This window comes from Microcebus murinus, chromosome 7, assembly GCF_040939455.1.
Source record: "Microcebus murinus isolate Inina chromosome 7, M.murinus_Inina_mat1.0, whole genome shotgun sequence".
In the NCBI taxonomy this organism is placed as follows: Eukaryota; Metazoa; Chordata; class Mammalia; order Primates; family Cheirogaleidae; genus Microcebus; species Microcebus murinus.
The window spans coordinates 58,907,154-58,928,350 of NC_134110.1; the positions used below are offsets into that span (position 1 = coordinate 58,907,154).

At 30.0% G+C, this 21,197-nt stretch overlaps 1 protein-coding gene across 49 annotated transcripts in view; it reads right to left on the reverse strand.

Moving 5' to 3' along the window:
• Positions 1–21,197, reverse strand: part of RIMS2 (regulating synaptic membrane exocytosis 2) — a 614,692-nt gene that overhangs the window by 176,908 nt on the left and 416,587 nt on the right. For 37 of the 49 annotated variants that reach the window (XM_020288967.2, XM_076005085.1, XM_076005081.1 and 34 more), the window contains 2 exons: positions 14,551–14,730; positions 13,558–13,667 (listed from right to left, as the gene is read on the reverse strand). In XM_020288967.2, coding sequence (XP_020144556.1) covers positions 13,558–13,667; positions 14,551–14,730 — 290 coding nt within the window. Of the gene's footprint in view, positions 1–12,725; positions 12,759–13,557; positions 13,668–14,550; positions 14,731–21,197 lie in introns of all 49 variants that reach the window. The other 12 variants (XM_076005089.1, XM_076005087.1, XM_076005099.1 and 9 more) reach the window with 3 other exon arrangements.

The following is a 21,197-nucleotide window of genomic DNA, read 5'->3' on the forward strand; positions in this document are numbered from 1 at the left end:
ATTTAAAGGACCATTATAGTAGGTATTGAAAAATAGAATATTCTTCTTAATGTAAAATAGTAAAGACCTTAAAATTAAAACTTAAGTACAAAGTGCTAGCCCATGATATTTCATACCTAATACTAAAAGATAAAAAGTGAGATGTAAAATGTAATTTAATTGCTAAGTGTTACTTTGAAAAAATATATGAATCTGCTCAGATGTAAACTAAGAACCATTCTAGTACAAAAAAAGTTTGCTTTAGAAAGATAAATTCTTTTACCAAGATTCATACTGAGAATTTTTAAATTTCATTGAGAAAATATTCAGCTGTAAACCTAAGTTTCTTAAATGTCATATAATTAAAATGGCATATAATTAAAAGTTATTTGTTTTTAAAATTCAACAAAATATAGAGGAACAATCTCTAAGATTTGAAAATCCTAAACTATCATTACATTTACCTCATCTTTGTAGATAAAAGCTTGATGAATTATTTTAAAAATATTAGATAATTTGAAGAATAATGAAACCCACATCTACAAAGTGACTATATTCTAGCTAGTGTTCATCATGTAGCCATATCTATAAACACTACAATTTAAAGAGCAGAAATTCCTATATTAGCAAGATTACATTTGTATACTATTATATGTTTGAATGCACTTTCACATATGGCATCACATTTGACCTATAAAACACGGAAAGAATCTTCTACCAGGTGGTTATTACAGGTGAAAAAAATAAAGAGCTGATTAATAAGGATAAGAACTGAAAACTTAGTTTACAGTTTCACGCTCATTACCTCACTTGATTCTCAAGGCAGCACACTGGGAAATGACAGAAATATGCAAAGATTTCCTTTTCTCAAATGAACTAACTTGAGGCAAGGGCCTAGAGTTGCACAGTTGGTACATTGTAAAGACAGGCCCTAAGCCAAAGTTCCAAAACATGTGCTCTTTCTCTTGTACCAAATCACCTTTCTAAGATTGAGTTACTTTCAACAGCAAAGAGAAAAAACTGGCTTATGGATTGTGTTTAGGAAGTCAACAATGACATGGCTTCCAACACTGGCTAAATTTGCAGAAAGGTATGAGGCAAAAGGGAGTTATTTCCTAAATCTGATTAGTCATTTGAGACTTTGGAAATATAGAAGAAATAAGATAAGTAAAAGAGAAAGAAAAGGAAAATAAAGAGGAAAGAACACTAAGAATGAAAGAAAAGTTCAGGAAAAGAAATTAGAAAGTATGCTTTTACAAGTATTTAACTTCCACGACGGATTCACGTAGATTTGTGAATTATGAATGGAGACAGAAAATCTTAAATGCATTCCTTCCTCTTTATTCCAGTCCCTGCTCTAGTTTAGGCCATCAAATACTGGGCTATTGAAACACTTTAAATGGACATACGCCTCAGTCTCTTTAAAGTCCGTCCTGCTCCTGTTACAAGTTACTATTCTATAATATAGATGTGATTGAATGCCCATCTGCTCAAAAATATGTGACAAAACCTCTGCTATTTTAAAGTATCCCTGAATCTCTCTCATATTAATTCTGGACACATGGTCATTTGTCTAATTTGGGAGAGAAAAATGTATTTAGGAAATATCTACCAATCCTACTATAAAATCCATTCCTATCTAAATTTGATCAAATTTTGAAATTAAGATACAAGTACTAATATTCTCCTTGCCCTAAAAGCATTCATGGGAATACAGAGAGGAAAGAAAACAAAGCCAAGATCTTGCATCCCTGTCCATACCCTATCACCCTAAATGGTTCCAATACCTAGAATGCCTAGAGAAGCACACATCCATTACAGAGACTGTTAAAATTACTTTAGGTTCCTTTGCAACCTGCTTTATAGTTTTTTGTTTTTCTTTTTTCCCCTTTCTGTCCTTCCTTTTTTGCCTTCCTCCCTCCCTTCCTGATACATTAAAAATTTCTTTCACTGAATGAGTTTTTCCTTCTTTCCTTCCCTCCCTCCCCTCTCCTTGTCTTTCCCCCTTTCTCCCTCCATCCTTCTTTTCCTTTCTTTCTTATTTATAAGGTTATCTATATTAGAAATAATGCAGGCAACTACACATTAAAGGAGCAAAATATTTTTTTTTCCATCTTACTGTGTAACTTTAGGATGATAGGGTATAGGCAGGAATGGAGAATCTTGGCTTTGTTTTCCTTCCTGTCTGTATTCTCATGAATGCTTCTACCATGTAATCTATAATCCCAAAAGTGAATTAATCACTAAGAATCAATTAGGAGGTTGTAAATGTTAAGTTTTCAAAATGAATCAAAATTAACAAACAACAATAACAACATAAACAATAAATTGGAAACAAAACTATTTGAGACTTTAGATTGAGTAAGCCACATCTCCAAAACCTGTTATTGTCTGTTATTATAAGAACCTTATAGGATACTTTACAGAAGAGGAAACTGAGATCCAGAGGAATTAAAAGACTTGCCAAAGGATATATGCTTGGCAGTAGAACTGAGCTGAAGACCCAATTATCTGACTTCCAGTACAGTTCTTGAGACACTATGAAACTTGAAAAGTCCCAATGGATTAAATAGCTCTCTGACTTAGAGAAAAGTGTTCTAAAATTTTGCATATTGATTTTTACATGTGCATTGAAATATATACACATGCATTATCACATCATGAAATAACTTATACTTCAATCTAATCCTATTTATTTCTACCCTGGTATTGTATTATTCCTTATTGATCAAGAATAGCACAAAAAAAAGCACCAAGATTACTAATTTCCAAAAAAGTACTAAACTATATATAGTCATGCATTACTTAACAGCAAGGATACATTCTGAGAAAGACACCATTAGGTGATTTTTGTCATTGTGCAAATATCATAAACCATACTTACAAAAACCTAGATAGTCTAGCCTACTGTACACCTAGGATATATGGTGTAGCCTGTTGCACTTAGGCTATAAACCTGTACAGTATGTTACTGTAATGAATACTGTAGGCAACTGTAACAAATGGTAAGTATTTGTGCATCTAAACATAGAAAAGGTACAGTAAAAATACAGTAATATACAGTGGTCTATTGTTGACCAAAATCCCATTATGCAACATACAACTATATATATATATATATATATATATATATATATATATACACATATATATACACACATTGAACAATTGGTTCAGGATGATCATAGTCAGACATAATATGACTTTAAATCAAATACTGAAATTTTTAGATTTTATGTTGAAAATACAAAATTATAGCAAGACATTACTAACAAATTATAGTAATAATAGCTAACTTTTATATAGTAATTATTATGTGACAAGTATCATTCTAAGCAATTTAAATATACCAGATTATTTAAGAAAATAAATTTATAGCATATCTATACAGCAAGTAGTATTATTTAGAATGAACAGAATTTTTCATTATCACCCTTCTAAGACTCTACCACATCTTTTAGCATCCTTCCTCCCATACTTAATTTCTCCCATTCACTAGCTAACTATGAAGATTTGCATATGATAATAGCGTAGGATAGTGCCCTCAGGAATAGCTGCATTTCAGTATTCTAGAAAGACTAAAAGCTTTTTATTATTAAAATAAGTCATTACAGAATAACAGAATATGAAATACTGTGAAAGGTAATGGGAGAAATATTTGGGGCTGAAACCCTACCCAGAACCCCTCAATACTTATCTCTTTATAAAACCGACCCTGTGTGTATGTATTATAATCTTAACACACTTTATGCAAATTATACATTATAGAATAATTTTACCAGCTACGTTTTATTTGTTTTCATTATATATTTTCCTTAAGAGCTCCTGGACACAGAAAATATATCTTATTCATCTTTGTATCCTCAATGATTCTCTAGCACATCACACTTAAAAGAGCAGGTACTAGCTGAATTGATGTACATCTTTAGCTAATGTCTAAAATTTTTTAAAAATGGTTGAAGCCCATGCAAGAAGAACAGTATTTATCTGAAGGGTCATGGTATAAAAACACATGAGACTGAGTGTCTAGACTAGAGATCTACTGCTATTAATACTATGTGGACTAAACAAAGTTATCTTCTAGAATTCTGCATTTTTATTAAAAGATCTATATGGTCCCTTCCAAATCCAAAAGTCTTTGACTTGCAATCTAGGAGCTAAGTCATAGTATACTGATAGATGTCTTGGTAAAACTACAGGTACATGGCTCTGGGACAGGTGGCTCTAAATAGCAAAGTGGAAGACCTAGATTTAGAAGACAAAGAGTGAACACAAAGTTTCCCACATATCCATCATGTATGCTGTTCCCTGAACTCTCCCTCAGCTCCAGATTTTTATTTATTTTCTTCCCTTTACAGCCAAACTCACTCTGTCTCCATTTCTCCTTTTTTGAATCCATTCTAAACAGCCTTTTAGCCTTTACCACTCTACCAAAACTGCTCTTAATGAAAGTCAACATGGTGGCTTCCTACTTGTTAAACATGGTCATTGTTTAACATTCTTCATAATTCTCTCCTCCTTCAAGTACTTTCTTAACTTGGATCCCTCCTTCCACTTTTTCAGTCTCTTGCTGCTTCATCTTCCCAACTTCCAAATATCAGAGTGGTTCAGCTCATACTCCTGGAACCTCCTCTTGGAGCTACACTTGTCTCTACACTTGTCCTCTTGGTGATAACCAATCTCATGGTAGTAAACTGCTTTTTATAAGAATGATTCCCAAACTTATAGCTACAGTCCAAATCTCTAATCTGAAATCCAGACCATATTTACAACTGCCTATTTGACATCTTTACTTTGATATCTAACAGCATCTCTAACTTACCATATCCAAAGACGAACACCTGATATTCCCACTAAGTCTATTCTCAAGTTTTTCCCCTGTATCAATAGTTAATACATAAACCATTTTTTTCTAGTTACTCAGACGAAAAACTTGGCTGTCATCATTGACTCTCCCTTTTTCTTCTACCCTGCCAGGAAATGTTGACTCTATCTTCAATATCCATTCAGAATCCAAATACTTTACTCCCATCACTCTGGTCTAAGCTGCTATTACCTCTTTCCTGGGTTACTGAAAAACTTCCTAACAATTCTTCCTGTTTCCATTTTTAATTCCTCAAGCTATTCTTAACAATTAAAATGATTTTACTGAAAAAGAAGTGGCACTGTCACTTTAATCAAAACCTTCCCATTTCACTCAGTAAAAAACATCCTAACAATGATCTATAAGCCATCCATAGCCTCAGTTACCTTTCTTACTGCACCTAACTACCACTTGCTCACTTCACAGCACCCACACTGACCTCTTCACTGTTCCTTGAACAAGTCAAGCTTGCTTCAATTACAGGGCCTTCACATTTGCTGTTCTCTCTGCCAGGAATACTCTTCTTTCAAACCTTCATGTGGATCATTCTGTCACTTTACTCATTTCTCTGCTCAAATATTACCTGGATGGGTGTACCTCTCAAAATACATTATCAGAAATCATTTACTCTACTCTCTTGAATACTATCTATGCTATTATTCTGACTTATTTTTCTTCTTTGCCCTTGTCAGTCTCTGAAATTATCTTATTTATTCTTTAATTAATTATTTGTCTCCTCTGATAAATAGTCCTGTAAGGACTATGAAGGCAGGGACCTTGTTTGACATGTACACTGGTCTCCAGCACTCACAACAGAGCCTGGAACATAGTAGGTACTTTAACATTACTTGTACAAAGAATGAATAAAGAAATGAAAAAAATTATGAGTGCTAGAAACTCACTAATTATGCTGTTCTTAAGTTTTAATTTCTTAAGTTTTAATTTCTAGCAATATGATTTATGGAATAAGTACAATTTCTTTTTATTGGAGGTGTGAAGAGTCAATGTATCAAAAGAGACTGACTTAGGTAGATGTTAATTTGAGAACTCAGCAACCAATTCCATGTACCATAGAATTTGACCTTAACACAAGGTTAATGGAATTGTCTTGGCTGACTGATTACATACTCACTAACTGAATAGCAATGGATACTAGTCTATTCCAAAATTATATGTGGGTACTTCACAGCAAGATGTAAATTAAAGCTGCCTTCATTATTTCCTCCCTTTTTATTTTAAATCAGAAGATAAGAAGGTGATAAGTCTACTGCTCTACTCAATGCTTGGACATTTCTAGCACATGGTTATATCTGTAATCCATAGCTATATATTTTTTACCCTGATATATAAGTAGATGGAAAATAGTAGATGTTTTAAGTATCCCTCCCACCTCTAGAATTTTCTCTAATCCACAAATATGCTGGAACCAATTCAAAAACTCTGCCCTGATACTTACTCATGAACTGTACTGTGATATTTAAAATAAACAGTCAATAAAAAGTCATTCTCCCACAAAAAAAGATAGCAAAAGAAAAAATTAGATAGGTAATGATCAACAGATTAAACCAAATAAAAACAAGTTAGCATATGTAAAATATATACAGATTTCTAATCTTTCAAAATTTTATTCAATAATATTCTTCTAGGTTCAAGTATATCATTTGTAGGATCAATTTATATAATAATAGTGATGTTTTACAGTAGAGTGGATTTTTATATAAATGATAAAAATAAATTTATAATGAATGTGAGTAACTGCGGTTCTGCTAATCATTGTCAGTAGAAAACTTTACATGCAAGATCAAAGGAATTAATAACAAAGCAGAGTAGTCTGGAGATGAAGATTTGACAGTATTCAAGGCCAACTACAGGTCAGAAAAACAAGAAAACCTACCCAGGGTACTTCCTGAGTTAAAATCTTTAATCTAGTAACTGCATATGAATCAGATAGTAGATCGAAACATTTAATTGCACTTAAATATAAAATGGCATTAAATGTTCTTAAAACTTGTTGCACTCTAATAACTGAACATTTGGAAAGATATATTTACTCTTTCATATCACTGTGTAAGCACCCATCAAAATTTCCTTTTATAGGTACTAGGCAAAAATAATTGAGATCACCAAATAATTGATATTACAAATATGTAAATACACATCAGAGCTCATTTAAATTTGTATTGTTTTATGGTTAATATTCATATTTACATATGATTTAATTCATTTATTTTGTATTATTTTCACCTTTTTTTTTTTTTTTTGAGACAGAGTCTCACTTTGTTGCCCAGGCTAGAGTGAGTGCCATGGCATCAGGCTAGCTCACAGCAACCTCAAATTCCTGGGCTCAAGCCATCCTCCTGCCTCAGCCTCCTGAGTAGCTGGGACTACAGACATGCGCCACCATGCCCGGCTATATTTTCACCTTTTAAATCATATCTTAGCATATGTGTTAATGAATAAACACTTCACAGTAAGAAAAAACTATAAATTCATTTTAGTGTTAAACATCTTACAAGTAACATTGTATATATTATTTATAAAAGATGAAGACAGGGAAGAATATACTCAAGACTAAAGGCCATTTCAACTAAAATACTGGAAGCACAGAACAACTCAATATCTTAATTTGCCCCCAAAACAAGAGCCAAGTTTTATAATATAGAAAATAATGTTGCTTTTTTTGATATAATTGTTTTAAAATGCTGACATTCTAAATCAATATATGTAGCCATATTTGATAATCAATCACTGCAAAACATACATAGTCCTATTTTGATAAAATTTACTTATGGCAGATTACAGAATTACGTCAGCAATAGTTATAGAAAAACCATATCTAAGTATTAAAATCAATTATCTTTTCACTTTCCCAGGCAATATTCATGTGTATTGAACTACGAAATTTATAAAGGACTATAGAACTATGAAATGTATAAAGAACCATGAAAAATCCACAATCATAACTGTTCGTTTAAGATTATTGTTGGACTTATAATTACATTTGTTTCATTTTCTGCTTTAAAATTCTGCTTTAATACATTTTTAAAATAATACAATTTTAAAACAATTCCTGGAATGAAAAATATCCATGTTGTGGTCTTCTAAATGCATGACAACATAACCACCACTATTTTCCTCAAATCCTTGCCCCTTAACATCATCAATAAAGCAAATCTTCCAATTTTAATGCTATACATTTCAATAAAATGAGATTGTACTTGGATCATTAAGTATTTTGAAGACTAATTTTATATTCAGAAATTTAAAAAAACAGAACACATATTTTAAATATTGGATAATTTAAATTGGGACTAATACTTGTATTTACGCTTATTTAATTTAAGAAAGCATATTCAAGCACATTATAAAGGTCAATATAGAATGTCTAATGTATAGAAAGGCAATATTAACTTCATTTTAGACTTGCCTTTTTTCCCATTATTAGGTGGGATTGGTGTTTCTCCCTCATTGTCTTTATAACATTGAAAACAGACAACAGTGATTAATAATTAAGGTCATAAACAACCCAAATAAAAACCAAGCACATCAAAAAAAATGCAATCACACACTAGGAAAACAAACCCATGCACTAAACATGATACTTCACATTAATGAACACAAGAGTAAAGTATATAATTCCTATCCTATAAGAAAAGTGATAAAAACAAACACAAGGAATATAAAAATATTATAGCATATAATAATATATTATTTATATTCTAGTTATGTTTTTGTGCTAATTTAAGAATTGATGCAATTTTGTAATTAATTTTGAGAGTAAAATACAGGCAATAAACTGGCTCAACAAATGAGCTTCTTTACCTTAATGAATATAAAATAAATAAAATTGGTATTAACTATTGCTAAAGTCCCAAAACTAATGCTATCCTAAAAAATAACTTTACTGTGGAAGCCAATTCATTAACAGTTTTAAAAGTTTAGTATTTGCATGGACTAGTATAAGATATAGAAGAATGGGTGAATAGGAAAACATTAACTGAACAGCTTAATAAAAATGAAATTCATTGCTAAAAATGTTATTCTTATATCATTTCAGGAAAGTGGAAGTTGTGTGACATTTTAGTGATAAGAATACTACATATTTGGAACAGAAATAGTTATACTTGTCTATAGATACACAATTAAACTTGCATTGTTTCCAGTATCAGAGGTACTCTGATGATTTTTTCATTTTTATGACATTAATAAGTTACTGATAATTAGCAATTTTAGCTTAAGATGTTTTCAGTTTTAAAACCTACAAATTCCACTGATAGAATGTATTGTACTATGAACATGCATCTCATGTACCATATACATAATGGTATTGCTTTCACACTATGGCAAGGAGAGAACAAAGGCACATAAAGTACATTCTACTATTCATTAATAAAAAGTGATCAGTTAAACACTTGAGAAAATTAAAAATATTCTGCATTGTTCCAAGAAAGTTAAAATTTAAAATAAATTGCCAGCTGAGAGAAGAATAGGATTCAGTTCAAAGTTTCAAATAAAAATAGTGAAAATTTGATAAAAGAAGTATATAAAAATATTTTCTCACTATATAATATTTTAAGTTTTAAAATCCTTATAGGAACATTTGACAAAGAAAATGATAAACATAATATGTAAACATAATAAGGACTTTATAAACACGAGACATGAAAGGTTGTATACTATTTAGAAGGAGGACTCTATTAGTGAGATTATGATTATCAATAAATGTTAGAGTAATACTGAGCCAGGATGAGGAAGAGGAGTCTATAGTTAATTGTTTTATTTTAGAAGAGATATAATGAGAAAAATTTATCATGGTCTCCAAAGGTTTTAATTGGATTTATATTCTTTTTTATATTTCCTTATAATTTCTCTCTACTAGATTCAAAATCCTTGAGAGAAGGGGCTAGAGCTTCAACAAACCTTTACTCAGCATAACACATTATAAAATATAGTTTTCTATAATAGCAGGTATTCAATAAACATTTTTGAATAAATAAATAAATGAACTGAATGTAAAGCTGGGTAAAGGATAGGTATATCTCTTGGTCAAAGGCACTATGTATAATTCCAGTTTTATTTAAACATTAAGGAAAATATTCAACAATTGGGTAAATTAAATAATCTGATAACTTGCCTGGATAGCTTATGTAATTTCTATTCATTAATAAATTTATTTTAAAGTTAGTACTGGAAAACAATCTATTCTTTATTGTGCATTTACAAATTTTGAGACTAAAGTCTTACGTGAAATCAAAAAGTCATACTTGTAACACTTATTTATTTACTTTAGACACACAGACAGACCTGCCTTGACCTCTTCTCCCTGCTTTTCTCCCCCCTGCTCTTCCACATGCCCAGTGTCTTCATTAACTTCTGTATTTGCATGAGTAAAAGTAAAGAAAAAATAAGAACAGATAGGTATATCTGTTATTCTTCAATGAAAAAAAAACAAAAATATTTTAAATTATTCATGATATAATGGGTGATTATAAGGAGACCAATAGATTGTTTTTAATGAGTTTTTGACATGTTATCTTAATGTCTACTTTTATGATGACTTGATCTATAAAGGAGAAATTGTGATCTCTAAAATATTTGCAAAATGTAAATAACTGGGTAAAGTAGGCAAAAGTACTTAGTCTACATATTTAGAATATTATTTAAAAAGTTACATAACTTTTCTTTGAGAAAAACAAAAAAGGATATTCTAAACTCTCTTTTATTTTTACTAAATGGCAATACTTGAAATTAGGAAAACATAAAATAATAACAATAATACCTTACAGTTGTTTAGTATACTGTACTTTCTATATTGCCCTTGTTTTATTTCTTGGGTCCTAGGCAAAGAGAAATGACTAAATATAGTACCATAGTCAGGACCAAATATATATAATTTTAAATTATTTTAATTAACAGACTAAAATATAAAATAATCAAAATCATTAGAGGCATATTAAGACTTATTCATATTTTAGCTGTTAAAGAGGAATAGAAAATAAATATTTCAATACTTTGATACTAAAATAATGCCATTAAATTACAAGTGACAACTTTCAGTAGATAATACAAATATACTTTGATTTAGACTGTCAATTGAAAGCCTATTTTGTGTTATATTACCTTTAATTTCAGTTACAAGTTGAAGACTTCTAAAGGAGATATTATGTATCTCCTTTAAAAACTAAAGAAAATTCACAATCAGGTATCTACTGAAGTCTCTATATAAGCATTTATGAAAAGAAATACAAGAAGAAAAAACTATACTTTTAAGTAAAACAAAATAAACAAAAATGCTTTTATTTCATACTGACAAGGATAAGGAAGGTTCTGTCTCCCCTTTCTTCTATAAAATAAAAAAAAATGGAAAAATCACAATTGGGAACATGAAAGGAAAATTGAGGGTTTAATGGATTTTATAAGGAAAACTCCGAACAGTAAATAGAATCTTTGTTGGTAAGCCCCTTAGAAACTTCATCAACTCTGACTTACAGTATCAACAGCATGGTTGGTTTTCTGATATATTTATTACTACAAAGAATGGAGCTACACATAATCTCAATAGAATATTGCTATAAAAGACATTAAAATTCAATATTAAAAATTGTGACATAAACTATGATTTCTGAATTCATAGGCCAATAAATGAGGTTGAAACTCTACCTTAAAAAAATTCCATAAATACTACTATTGAACTTTCCTTATGGAAAGTAATTTAAAATTATATATCTTTAATCTTATATAAATAATTGAGAACTATAAAAATGCTGCTGAAATCTTTTTATCGGGCAGCATAATAGACCATAAGTTACAATACCAATGGGCTGTTCAAAATCATGGTACACCGTAAATAGAAAGAAACACAAAACAGAAGTTGATAATCATCTTCACTTCAGTTATAACAAGAACACAACTTATATTAACAAATTATATAAAGCAATAAAAGTATTGTTGCTCAAATGCAATGCATTTACAAATTTGTTACAAGTAGGTTATAGAAATACGAATTTTACTATAAACATATATAGAATGACAAGATTATTTTAGTAGTACTTTACATACTATTTGAGGTGGCTTTTCAGTTTTTAAATAAATATTTCACGCATTCATTCAACAAATATTTATTGAGGGCCTACAATGTGCCAGGCATTATTCTATGTGCTGGAGGTTCATTGGTAAATAAAAGTAATGTTTTAAAGTTACAAGTCAATTTCAGAATCCCAAACTAGCAGAGGATTTTTTTTAATTGTCCTAGTAGGTGTATGATAGATACTCCATGTATCACAACTCAATATTTTCTCGAGTCATAATTGCAGTGTTTGATAATAAAACTATATCATATTTAACTTTGATATACTGTAAGCAGTTTTGCTACAACATGAAAAATGACGTAGGAAATACAAACCACAATCACTATCTAATTCAATGACTTTCTTTTCTAGAAAGTCAAATTTAATAATTAAAAGATCATCATAATACAAAATGAAATATATGATGATAAATATAACTAGACTATGTGTACATCCTCAATGACATAAACACAGACTGCAATTGATATCTTTGGTTAACATCTTACTCAAAATCTTGAATTCTGCTTAAAAGTGAAATTAAACTTTTAAAAAAGAGCAAACTTTATCTGGTCATTTAAAAGAAGTTAAACTCTTTGCATTCTTACTTGATGAATCAAAGAAGTTTAACTCCTTGGTATATTTTCTAAGTAAAATAAAAGTTAAATACTTTATCAGAAATCATAAAATGAAATCCTTTTACAATAAATAAAAGTCTACACAATGAAAGGACATCAATTGCAGTTGGGTTTATTTTTGCTTACATAGCCCCCCAAAAAGGCTGTCAGCACAAAACAAACCCTCCTTTATGTACAGACCTTCATAAGGTTCTATCTCCTTGACTCCATTGTCTAGGAAAAACAAAATAAAACAAACAAAACAAAACAAAAAAGGGAACCAAAGCACAGGGGTTAAAAACAACAGAAATTTCCAAAGGCACAGAAAGTATCGTCTATTAGAGAAAAGTTAAATGGTGATTGAAATATATATGTATATTTGCAAAGCATATCCAGTTACCAAATAAAATCATCATTATTAAATGATGTTAAAAATTATTATATTCTGCTATCCATGCTTTTAGAGGTCCCTTATCCAAAAATTTACAGATGTTTGGGAAGTATGTTCATATGTGTGTCAGCAAATAAAGTTTTTTAGGCAAAAATTTGAAATTATTAAAAACATCAGTACAACATGCATCTTTCTTTGTATATTTAGGATTACCTTTTTCTCGTTCTCCAGTTTTGAGAAGGATCACCATTGTTGTGCATCAGCTAACCAGTCCTTTGCAGTGTGTGAAAATTGATTTGGCTAGTTACTAATAAACTTTATGTAGCTATCAGCAATTACATAAACTTAGTTGTAGCAAACAAATATCATCCAACTGCTTATTTAAGAGTATTAAGTTTACTTTTTAAAATACATTTATTCAAATTTGAAAAATATGCACGAGCAATAAAGATAGCTTATTTTACCTCCTAATATTACAAATTTTAAATGCAAAATACATATTTATAAATATAACTATTATGAAATGCAGCCAAGGCATTCAATTAACAAAAGAAGAAAACTAACACAAAGGTAGTAAGAAAATCTCTATTCACCTTGGCTTCCATGTGCATATCCCATATGACAATTCAAAATAAAACTTACTTCTCTCCAACGTTCCCTTTGGTGGAAGCTGTGGAAGCTGTCGGCCCCTTCGTCCTGCCAATGGAGTACTTGATGGGCTTGTCTGAACAGACCCAGTACGAGGATGAGACCTACAAGATATACCATTCATATTCATTTTCAGTACAATGACACTTTTAATACATTTGGTTCATACGACAGCTGTATAAGTACAATTTTAAAGGAGGCTTAGCTGCTGATTAAAAGGTTAGGAAAGTAGGACAAAATATGGATATTTGAATGATTAAATAGCAAAAGATGTTTATATTTTTGTGTAATATGCATACATACACATACATGCACACAAAGCCCTACAGTAAAATCCATGGAATTATTAATGTAAATTAGCATTTTTATTCACATGAAAGCAAGAGAAGAATTTTGCAGCTCAAAAAACAAAAGGTAATACTTTATATTTCTTTCTACCAGATCCCAAACTCTTGATACTAACCTTCCTCCCTTGATCCAAAGAGATTTTTACTCAGGCTTATATTAAATATCCCTTTTTTAGGAAAATATCTCATGACACTACAAATAAAACCCTGAACAATTCAAAATTCAACTAAAGAAAATATTGGTTAATCCTTGATATTAGTATTGATAGAAAGAAACTAAAAATATAGTTTTATTTATTGTCATTACGATGATTATTTGGAAAGTGATGTCTAATGAACACACATATTTTCACATTCTGTAGGAGAAGAACATGATAGTTATGAGGGGATTTACCCAGGACTCTTGATTAATGAGAAATCACAAAACAAATGCAGTCAGGACAGTTAATAAACAAATTACAATGGTAGCCACACACTATTATATCCACTGAATATAAATAGTGTGTTTACATTGAAAAGGTTAGTATCGATTGTTATTAGTGATCAGCCAAAGATGATAGAAGACCATTTAGCTGCTGGGAAAATAAAATGGTGTGCTGGTGGGCAAAGGGGAAGTGAGTCTGATTGATTTATCTTTCACCTCGATAAGGCAGGTGAAGGAGGGGCAGATCTTCCAGTCATTAATGAAGGCATCGACCTCATGAGGTTTGTATCAGGACGTTCAGTGGATCTGGAGCGGGTGGTGGTCCGCTCAAGGAGAGGCCGTTGTTCTGTTGATCTGGATCTGTGATATGGCTGTCTATCTGCTGCTTCACAATCCCTGAAACGTTAGTCAAAAAGCAGCTCAGTTGATCTTTAGTGCCTTCTGCTATTTGGTTATGATGCATCAAACTGATTTTGAAAAAGGTAACTGTTTAAAATTATTGCGTATGTAAAAATTTTCTTTCTTGCAACATATTCTAAGCAATTTCTCACTAAACTTCTAGGTTTCTAAGGAATCAAAATTTGTCTTTAATAGCAATTCCCAGTGAAGATAATAGGAGTTGCTCGGTTATAATCAACAACAAACAAAACTGCCTGCTTCCCAGAATGAATTCCCTAGATGGAACATGTGAAATATGTGAAGTATTCTATTTTAAAGGATTCAATTACTTTTCCTAACATTTTCAGAAGAGTGAAAAAAAACTTTATAAGCATTAATTCTCCAGCCCTTGAGGCTGCTTATTAGTATACTAAGATATTAAAAAGATTTTCGGCACACATTATACACCTAAACATTCAAACAGAAAGAATCAAAACGAGGTTATAAGAAACAGGGCAACATTGAGGTCTATAGGCATATTTAAACATGATGCACAAGAAAAATCACTCTATAGAAAACTATCAGTGAACCATCTATCTTAGTGCACTTTAGCTATGCCAACCAATACAATTCAGGAGGGGTATTAGTTGATTGAAATAATAATTCTAAAACAATGTGATCTCTTTGATCACAAATAAATCTAACACGAAAACTTAATCCTTATTGAAAGAAGTATAGTTATAAGTAACCTATCATAATTGATTTTTCTATCCCTGGAATCTATCATAAAGCTTTTACACCTAAGGATCAATAAATGTTTTCTAACACTAGCCCCACAATTTGTGAGACAAACCAATAAATACTAGCTTTGGCTCTAGAACTCAACAGTAAAACATATGCCAAAGTACATTTCAAATCAAATTATTACTTCCCCACCCAGTTGTAACCACAAAAATGTAAATATATATATATATAAATATATATATTATAGACAATCAAGAAAGCATTGGCCTTCCTAAAAACTAACACAAAAAGGACTTCCACTTTACCTATAAATTATTTCAATCTTATTTTTGATAATTAAAAATTCAAGTAGTTAAAAACAAACAAGAAAAAAAGGACAAAATTTCCCAAATATCATGAATTATATGGCAAACAATTTTGGACTTCGATGACTTTAGAAAGTAAATAGTGGGTTTACCAGATATCATATCTTGTGATTATTTTATACTTTAACATCACAGGGTTACATATAAGTCAAAGTATTTTTAAATATTTTAAGGCCATGTACCATAATGTGATTGATTTTCTAAGGTAAGTTTAGTGTTTTCATGTAAGCATATGCAGAACACGTCGAGATTATTGAGATTAAATGTAAATACATATAAAATTTTTAATTACTAGTCAAAGAGAAATGAAAATGTAACCTCACTGTGTAAAACTCCTAGTTTCACTTTTGTTTATGAACAACTATTTTAGAGAGAACACTTTCTTTTAGAAATAAATATGTTCAATAGTTTGCTACATGTCTTTAGTGCAATATCTTTGTATATCTTCATTATAATCAATAACCAGAAAAAAAGGCATCTATCTTTCTCTGTCTTTATATACATGTATTTCTGAAATCCAGTAAAACCTATATTTTGAAGAGTACCAATCTTTACATTCATTTAAAAAAATTTTTATCTTAAGTTAATAATAAACTTATCTCACTTAATAACATATGATAACAAAACTTTGAGAAATATCTATGACTACCCCAACAAAAAGTTAGGTATCTATTTTATTTATTTATCTAAAATCTGATTTATTCTGATCCCATCAAGCAATTTTTCCAAGTAGAAAGTGAAATAAATATTGAGATATACAATTTTACTTCTTTGTGCAGAATTATGTTTAATAATTGAAATATATGATTGTAAGTGAAATCCTAAGAATTATTTCAAATGTGCTATTATGTTCTATGTCCTCAAAAGAAGACTATTTATAAAGCAAAGAGGTCACTCCATAGGATATACCTCTTATAAAAAATATCTCTTTAGTGAAAAGGTTGTTTGAAAATCATAGAGCATCTTTTAAATTTTACTTATATTTTTATTTCCACAAATAATATGAAGTATATAATTATCATAATATGAAATAAAATAGGTTAATGAATGAATCATGAAAATAATTACAGTAGAAGGTAGAAATTTCCTGAAATGTCTCACCACAATTAAGAATGATAGAAAGCTACATTATTTTAAACTTTGATAACACACAGAGAAGTTCAATACAGAATCCTGCTCTCACAACTGAGTAAGAATAGGTCTGATTTGGTAAGACCTAATATTATTGATAAGAAAAATTTACAGCAGCAATGCCTAAATTACCTAGTCTCACAGAAAGTTCTTTAAGTGAGTGAGATATAGAACTTGAGCACTCCCCCCTAAAATTGAATGAGCTTTAATTTTAAGATCAAGAATTTACAAATAATTAATTTTTATAGAATTAATCTATCTTTCTCCGAAATAATAAAATATTTCTATCTGTGCACAAATAGAAATTTACTTATTTGCTATGATTTTCATGGCAAATATTTGCTGTCTTGCAATTCTCTTAATATTAGAAGTAATACTAAAATAATATAAACCACAACCTTAAAAAAGTTATTCTTACACATTATGATGAAGATGAAAATTACAATTTTAAAGCTGTCATTTTATTACTTTAAATTGCTGTATTGTACAAATATGCAAAGATATTACATTAATTACCCTAAATATCTCATTTTTAATGTTTGTGATTATATTTCATAATGTATTTATTACTTCAATTATGTAGGTAAAGCCCAGAAAATCTCCAGACATTCAAGTTATTTTAACAAAAGAGTAATAGTAACAACTGAATTATTAATAATAGACAGTCACTTGCAAAGCTCAAAATATTTTCTCACCTACTTGGGGTTCTTAGCTTGGAGTCTGTATTTCAATCTCTATAGTTTCCTTTGTAATCCTACTTATTTACCTTATTTTACTCAACATACATAAAACATTGTTCAAAAAAGGGTGGCCATGGTTTTACCAGATTGTCTAAAGGTGAGTCACATAAAAGGTTAGGAACTACCAACATATAAATTTAAATCTTTCTTAGGTGAATAATTAGATTGTCTTTTAAAAAGTGATTTAATATCTATAATAGTTCCATTTTTAAAATAAATAGTTTATATTTTCTAATCTGTGTTTAAAATAGTTGAGATTTTTTAGTGTCATTTACCTGAATTGATATAGACTACTGTTCTGCATTACCTAGTGGCTGCTATTCTAAACTGCAAACATCTGCAAGCAGTTGTAACAACCCCTACACTCATTTATATTGATAGACAACATTATAACAATAGCCACTATTTTTAACAACCCAGCCATGAAAGCATACATTAATACATGCAGATTTTGAGATGAAGATAAATTGACAATAGGCTGCAATAATAAAGAAAACAATTTAGAAGTCTTTTGAATTTAAAGGTCAGTGTTTACTCATAAGAAAAGCTAAGAGTATTATATTTTAGTATTTGTTTGCAGTGACTTCTAAGGGAAAAATAATTTTATAATCATCTAGTGAAGTTGTCAGTTTTGAATCATTTTTCTTGTCAGTATAGTTGCTTACAAAAGATTTTAAAAATTTCCAAGTATCTGATGTACCTTTCCCATTATATTAATATTATAACTTATGTTACTTACTTTAGGGTCTCTATTTTCAATGAAAGTACAGGGATTTATGTGAGGTACCAGGGAAGAATAGACCAGTGGGCATTCTTTTCTATAGCCGATTGTAATATATCCATCGTTTCATCCATCCATCACAATGGTACAAGTAAAGTAAGCTCAATGTAGAGTACCTCAATAAGTATGATAGAAGACTACTAAGAATACTAAATAAATAAATGAATGAATAAAAAAAAAGCAACCAGCACAATGAAATGTTTCAAAATAATATTCAGAATGAATGAAAATTGCCCTAATATGTATCTCAGAACCTAGTCTATATTAAGTTGGTTAGACTTATTTATGTTTATATTATAAAGATGTCATCAGTAAATTTAATAGGTTTTCTTGAAAAATAAGCTTAAAAAAAGTAAAGCTACTTAGGAGTTAGTTATTCTTTTCCTTTATATAGCTGAAACCTTAAATTAAAAAAAAATTGGGATGTATCTCTAAAAGACAAGTATAGTCTCATGTTTGAGAAAAGAAGTACCTTCCCTAGATCCATATTGTATAATATAGTAAGTGGATAAAAAGCAGAAGAATTACTTTTTTGTTAAAATATCTTGAATGTCTAGAGTAGGGGTCCTCAAACTTTTTAAACAGGGGGCCAGTTCACTGTCCCTCATACCGTTGGAGGGCTGGAGTATAGCTTGAAAAAAACAATGAACAAATTCCTATGCACACTGCACATATCTTATTTTGAAGTAAAAACACAAACGGGCAAAACACTCGCATGTGGCCCACAGGCCATAGTTTGAGGATGCCTGGTCTAGAGATTTTCTGGGCATTACCTACATAATTGAAGTAATAAATACATTATGAAATATACTCACAAACATTTAAAAATGAGATATTTAGGGTCATTAATGTAATATCTTTGCATATTTGTACAATACAGCAATTTAAAGTAATTATATGACAGCTTTAAAATTGTAATTTTCATCTTCATCATAATGTGTAAGAATAACATTTTTAAGGTTGTGGTTTATATTATTTTAGCATTACTTCTAATATTAAGAGAATTGTAAGACAGCAAATATTTGCCATGAAAATCATAGCAAATAAGTAAATTTCTATTTGTGCACAGATAGAAATATTTTATTATTTCGGAGGAAGATAGATTAATTTATCCTTCGGCATGATAGCACTTCTTTATAGAATATTTGTGTTGAGTTAAATGTAAGGACTCTATGTTAGCTAAAAATAAATGAGCTTATTTAAAAATAACAACATTATAGAGTCAGTCAAGTTAATAACAATCTAAAATGTGAAAATGGTATAATACATATATTGATGAAAGAAAGTGAGACATTAACATAGAAAAACATATTACTATTACCCACAAGCCCATTTTATCATCAAAAAGAGAAATAAGGTATTCCCACATCTATAGAGGGTTTTTTAAAAAATAAAATAGTCTTTATTGAAAATTACAAGAAGATCACATGTCTCAATTTCCTCAAGAAAATTAGAGATAACTACAATAACTGAACAATAAAGATATATTTTATAATATGCACGCTCAAAACCATATAAAATGTAAATATCTTTAAGATATTTTGAGTATTATATTAAATATTTATAATTTTCATTATTTTTTATTTCAAAAAACAGAAACAAAACCACAAATAGGCAGATTATTTACCCAGCACAATTAACATGCAACAAACTAATACATCTTTAAATTATAAATTTTAAAAATCCTGAGAGATAATTATCACCTTCTATCTATGAAATTCTTATTTTATGAAATAGTTTCCATTTTGAGTGAATGTTAGAGTGTAATAATGATTTGTAAATTATAAGAGATTCAAGTTTTTCCACTAAGGCATTGGGCCTACATTATTCTTTCCCAGATCCTCAAAGATTTCATAAAATAACAAACAATTTAAAGCTTTATCTCTAAAGGATAGAATTATGAATTGTTATTGTATTACATAAGTATATGTGATGAGGTTTGGTCCTCACACTTAAATATCTGAGTGCTATATTCAACAGTTTCATTGATCAACTTTGAACAATTTCCCAGCCTTTCTTTTGTTTTCCTATCTTTACAAAGATAGCAAAACAAATGGGTATAATGCAAATTCCTCACATGCACTGCTGCCTGCTTCCCTTAGCTGTTATTTCTTAATGCCAGTCCAAATCTCATACACAGAGGTAGTAGTCAAAAAATTGACTAATTTCCCATTTCTTCACACACTAACAAATAAAAGTTGTGTTCATTTTCAGGCATAAATACTATCTTCCTCAGTCACTACTAATGACATGATTTCAACATTCAATAAAAAGTACAAAAAAAAGGAAGAAAAATAAGGCCTACTACTGTCAAGAGACAAAGCAATCAACAGAGGCAGACTCAGAGATGACACAGATGTTGGAACTATCAAATGGGGAATTTAAAAAAATGTGCTTGATATATTAAAGACTATAGTAGAAAAGATGGACAACATGCATGAACAGATGAGATTTCATCAGACAGATGGGTAATGAAAGAAAGGAGTCAAATGTTAGAGCTAGAAATAACAGAGAGCAGGATATGAGAAAATGTTAGTTAGAAAATTAGCTCAGAGTCAGTTAAGATCTTAAATGACTAATTAAGAGGTTTAAACAGGACTTAATTTAAATGAGAGTAATCAAAAGCTTCTGAACAAAGTTAATTTCCAAGTAATGAATTAAGAAGATTAATCAATTAGATTAGGAAAAGGCCCTGACTTGCAGTAATGGGGGTTGAAATAGAGA